Source organism: Chiloscyllium plagiosum, chromosome 18 (assembly GCF_004010195.1).
Source record: "Chiloscyllium plagiosum isolate BGI_BamShark_2017 chromosome 18, ASM401019v2, whole genome shotgun sequence".
NCBI lineage: Eukaryota > Metazoa > Chordata > Chondrichthyes > Orectolobiformes > Hemiscylliidae > Chiloscyllium > Chiloscyllium plagiosum.
The window spans coordinates 11247550-11252913 of NC_057727.1; the positions used below are offsets into that span (position 1 = coordinate 11247550).

Here is a 5364-nt window from a genome sequence, read left to right on the forward strand (position 1 = left end):
ATGCCCCCAGTCCCTTCATCCATTAATATATAACGTGAACAGCTGTGGCCCCAACACTGAACCCTGTGGGACACTGCTTGTCACCGGCTGCCATTGCGAAAAAGAACCTCTTATCCCAACTCTCTGCCTTCTGTCAGACAGCCAATCCTCAATCCATGTTTGACAAATACTCACCAGCCAGACATGAAGTAGTCTCGGTACAAGATTTTTGCGCCAATATCACTCCTTTTCACTCTGCGAGGGACCTCATATCTTGAAAACTCTTCACCAAGCAACTCAGGCTTCAGGAAGGCCTGTGAGGAGACGTTGAGTTTTTTAAATAAGTACATTTTATTTTAGTAGAAATAACACGGTGATCCCGAACTTCAAATTCCCTCCCTAATTTTCACAATTTTTCAGTCAGCACATATGACATAATTTCTTATGAGCCACAGCCTAAAATGCAGTGAGTGTGTCTGCCCTTGACATTAGATATCTATTATATACATAGTACGACAAGGAATTTGGTGAGTATTACCAGGAAATTAGCTGCTTAGGGTTACAGCATTCACTGACCTGTGTTGTCTCCTTGTTCTCCCAATGTCTCAAATTTAAACTACAGGGTGACCCCCATATTTGTGGAATCATTTTCTGCGGTTTCAGTTACCCGTAGTTTACCGCAGTCCAAACCTATTATAAGGAACCTACCAGGGACTGGGGGCTGCCGGGAAGGTACGTTTCCCATTGAAATGAATTGGTTCTCTCCTATCTGCAGTTTCGGGTATCCACAGCAGTTCTTGGAACATACCCCATGGGTACGGCGGGGAGGGGGAGAACTACTGTACACTCCCCTCAAACACTAAGACAATATCTCAATTCCTTATTTAGAGAAAGGTGAAAATATGCGCTTGAATAATTGCTTAAAAATCAGCCTAAAGAGCTTGTGTTTATCAAGTTCAGGAAGACTAAGGAAAAGATGTTCTATTTACCAGATGTTGAATCCTTTGTCTCTCAGTCACAGCTGTGAATTCATTGGATAGTGACTGAACTCCATTCTCGTGTACAATAATTGCTCTTTAAAAAAAAGAGAATCAACAGTTAAAGTACTTTGCCCCACTATTGTCCGACAACAGTCAAAAGATTTAGCAAACATGGTGTGAGATCGGTACAATCTTGTGACAAAATGTAAGTAACTTTGGGATTAGATGGGAACACTTACATCCTGCTTCATTCTCCACACAAACAGCCCAAAAGGCACTCTATACATTGGTTCGGCCACATTTGGAATATTGTGTACAATTCTGGTCCCCTTCCTTTCGCAAGAATGTTGTGAGACTTGAAAGGGTTCAGAAAAGATTTACAAGAATGTTGCCAGGATTGGAGAATTTGAGCTATAGGGAGAGGCTGAATAGGCTGGGGCTGTTTTCACTGGAGCGACGGAGGCTGAGGCCTGACCTTATAGAGGTTTATAAAATCATGAGAGGCATGGATAGAATAAAGAGACAAAGTCATTTCCCTGTGGTAGGGGAGTGCAGAACTAGAGGGTATAGGTTTAGGATGAGAGGGGCAAGACATAAAAGAGACCTAAGGGGTAACTTTTTCACGCAGAGGGTGGTACATGTATGGAATGAGCTGCCAGTGCAACATTTAAAAGGCATCTGGATGGGTATATGAATAGGAAGGGTTTGGAGGGATACGGGCCGGGTGCTGTCAGGTGGGACTAAGTTGAGCTGGGATATCTGGTCGGCATGGACAGTTTGAACTGAAGGGTGTTTCTATGTTGTCATAGAATCTCTATGATTCTATGACAATAAATCAATAGTTCTCAACCTTTTCAGTACCAAGTCACATTTCAATGAGACAAAAAGTTCCATGGTACACCCACTGAATTGGTTGCTCATAAAGGTCACATTTACTTGCATTTACTCTGGTTATGGTGTTACTAGAGAGGTTTGCAACACAGTGCATGCAACAAACTAAGGAAGGATCTGATGTGTTAACATTTCAAACACATTTGGAAAAATACTGCGTCTTCAGGGAGAACACATTTTCAAAATCTGCTCAACTATTCGCAATTACTCGTGGCCCTAAATCTGTTCCACACACTGCACTTGGTTCAGTGGTCTGACCAATAGTTCACCCCTAATTTAATCACTAACTTGTGACAGTTTTAAATGAGTTGTAACTTGGATTGGATACAATACTGTTGAAGATGAAACAATGTTTGTTTTACATTGATTTTCATTATCTCTATACAAAACATTACGCTACACTTGAACAATACTCAGCACACACTAATTTGTCATAACACACTGGTTGAAAATCGCTGCTATGAATGAAAGTCATTGCCACCTTGTGCCACTTAGTTCTTAACTCTCCACATGACAAGCCAAGATCAGCACTGTGGGACATACAGGGAAAAAGTAACATCAGGTGGCAAGTTGTCACATGCATACTTCTAAAACTTAGAGTTGCATTGATGGAGTTGGAGATGTGTGGTGCTGGAAAAGCACAGATCAGGCAGCATCTGAGAAGCAGGAGAATTGATACTTCGGGCAAAAGCCTTTCATCAGTAGTAGTTGGCACATTGACCTCTACACCGCTGAAGCCAGGTGCCAATTCGAAGACACCTTCTCTTACTGCCCCCTTGACCATGACCTCACCTCCCATCACCAAACCAGCTTCTTCCAGACTGTACACAACCTCATTACCTCAGGAGGTCTCTCACCCACAGCTTCCAATCTATAGTTCAGGAACTCTGCATCAAACTAATGAAGGGCTTTTGCCCAAAATGTTGATTCTCCTGCTCCTGGGATGCTGCCTGACCTGCAGTGCTTTTCCGTCACCACATTCTCGACTCTGATCTCCAGCATCTGCAGTCCTCACTTTCTCTGAGTTTGAGATGTGTTTGCCTCTCCTTTTTGTAACTAGTGGTTGCTCAGTAGAGCTAGGTTTTACTGTGAGAATTGGAGAGAAGGGAGCAATTTAATGTTCTCACAGTACAGGAAGAAGATTCTGGGATAGCCATTGTGACAAATCCCACGTTCACATCCAGGCCGGTGACTAGTTCATGCCAGACAGCAGATCAAACCTGTTGCCCCTGAGAAAGTTAGGATAAAATGATGGGATTCCTGGCCTTGATGTAAATCCAGTTCTGATGCATGGAAATTAAGAATAAAAATGGCAAGGAAGTGGGGGTGGGGTGGGAAAATGTGTAAAAATTGGACTAAACACTATCCAAGACAGAAGGGAAAGGTCCAGTTTTGTGCCCTCTCCAGGTGATATCGGAACAATATGAGCAATTTGGAATCGGGATCATTCACTAAGCACAATCTCATTTGGGGACAGTTATGCATTATAACAGAAACCTAAAAGAGGAAGCGTGGAAATTCTGTGGAAATAATGACAATTGAGCCAGCTGCAGTCAGCCTAAAGCAGAAGTTGCAAAGACAAACAATGGTGCGCACTAACCTGCTATCTCCTGCGTTAGCCACATACAAATTTCCCTGCAAGCGGAGGATGGCCAAAGCTGTACAGCCTCCAACATGACCATGGGATCTCTGGTAATTCTCAATCAGCTCATCCTGCAGGGGGGGGGGGGGAAGGAAAGAAAACAAGACACAAATTGATTAATTGTCACTACTTGCTCAATGGCTCTACATCAGAGGGCGATTTGAATATAAAAGAGTCGGTTGACTCTTTAGTACAGGGCTGAAGAAGTGCTGCCATCTTTCAGATGAGAGGATACAGGGAGACCCTATCTGTATCTCTGCTGGATGTAAACGATCCCCATTGTGTTATTCTGAAAATGAGCAGTGAGTTATCCCTGATATCCTGGCCAACATTTACCCCAAAACTGACATCAGAGAGAAATGAAATCATTATAACATGCCTGTTTAAGAGAGCTTGCAGTGTTCAAATTGGCCCATTGCAATACTCATTATTCTTCAAACGTATCTCATTGGCTGCAAATCATCCTGGGATACCCTGAGACTTCAAAAGGCTCTACATAAATGCAAGTCTTTCCTTCAAAACACACAGCTCCTTCACTCCCTCAGTGGTCTCAACCTAATAACTTAAGTTTGGCATCACCCACTCATCAATTTATTTTAATTTTTCTTCTACTCTTGGCTTTGTATGCCTGGTTAGGTGGACACATCAGGGTTCCATAACACAATTCAAAGCTGGGCACGTATTGTATACTTCCAGTTTTCTTGAGCACACTGTTCTTTAAACCAACACTGAGTCAGATCCACTGCTCATTTCTCATACTGAGACCCTACTGGGCAAGTTCAGTTCTGAATCCCACTCCCCCCCCCAAAGCAACAGTGATTCATGTAAAGAGTAATTAATTTACTGTGGACTGCTTTTGGTGAGCTAGTGAAGGGAGAGAGAGCAAGATGAGTTGGTGGTGAGGGAGGGAGAGATGGGGACAGTGAAGGAGGGAAGAGACTGGGGAGATGTTGGAGGTGCACTGGGAGGACATCTGTACACTGCTTAAAAATATTAAATGGGCTTTTGTATGTCTGTCAAAGTGGTAGTTAGCTTAACATCTCTTCAGTAAGATGGCACCTCTGACAGTTCAGCACCCCATCCTGTGCTGCACTAAGGGAAATGCAGGCTATCTGCTCAAAACACTGGAACCAGAATTTACCGAATCAGAATGAGTACATTTAGGTTGGTACTCAACATATGAAATGGGAAGTTTCATCTTTAACTGTGGAGATAGTTATAGGACAACTGGATAAAAAGTAACAAAAATAAAACACTAACATCAACAATTTCTTGTTTCTCAATGGTGAAGTCTTTAATGGAAGAAAAGACTGAAAACGCATTATGAAACTGTGATGACACTATGGCTTTACAAGGTGTATTTTTGTTCCTGTTTTGTTTAAAACGAAGAGAGGTTGAGACAGAGGGACAAAGCAGCCTGTTCCAAGCAAATAAAGTACACAGCTTGAGGGGCTCTGGCGTGTTTTCTTTTCCAAAGTTAGAACAATAGAAGCAGCATGAATGGGTGGAGTCAAGCTCCCACAGAATCAGGGTTTTAAGACAATAGACAATAGACAATAGGTGGAGTAGGCCATTCAGCCCTTCAAGCCTGCACCGCCATTCAATATGAGTGATCATTCCTAATCAGTATCCTCTTCCTGCTTTATCTCCATAACCCTTGATTCCCCTATCTTTGAGAGCTCTATCCAACTCTTTCTTAAATGAATCCAGAGACTGGGCCTCTACTGCCCTCTGGGGCAGAGCATTCTACACAGCCACCACTCTCTGGGTGAAGAAGTTTCTCCTCATCTCTGTCCTAAATGGTCTACCCTGTATTTTTAAGCTGTGTCCTCTGGTTCGACACTCACCCATCAGCGGAAACATGTTTCCTGC

At 42.9% G+C, this 5364-nt stretch overlaps 1 protein-coding gene across 2 annotated transcripts in view; it reads right to left on the reverse strand.

Moving 5' to 3' along the window:
* LOC122558850 (protein phosphatase 1M-like) overlaps nucleotides 1-5364 on the reverse strand; it is a 49914-nt gene that overhangs the window by 12382 nt on the left and 32168 nt on the right. For both annotated transcript variants that reach the window (XM_043707692.1, XM_043707693.1), the window contains exons 4-6: nucleotides 3451-3563; nucleotides 969-1053; nucleotides 175-293 (exon numbers count right to left, since the gene is read on the reverse strand). In XM_043707692.1, the coding sequence (XP_043563627.1) occupies nucleotides 175-293; nucleotides 969-1053; nucleotides 3451-3563 (317 nt within the window). The remainder of the gene's footprint in view (nucleotides 1-174; nucleotides 294-968; nucleotides 1054-3450; nucleotides 3564-5364) is intronic.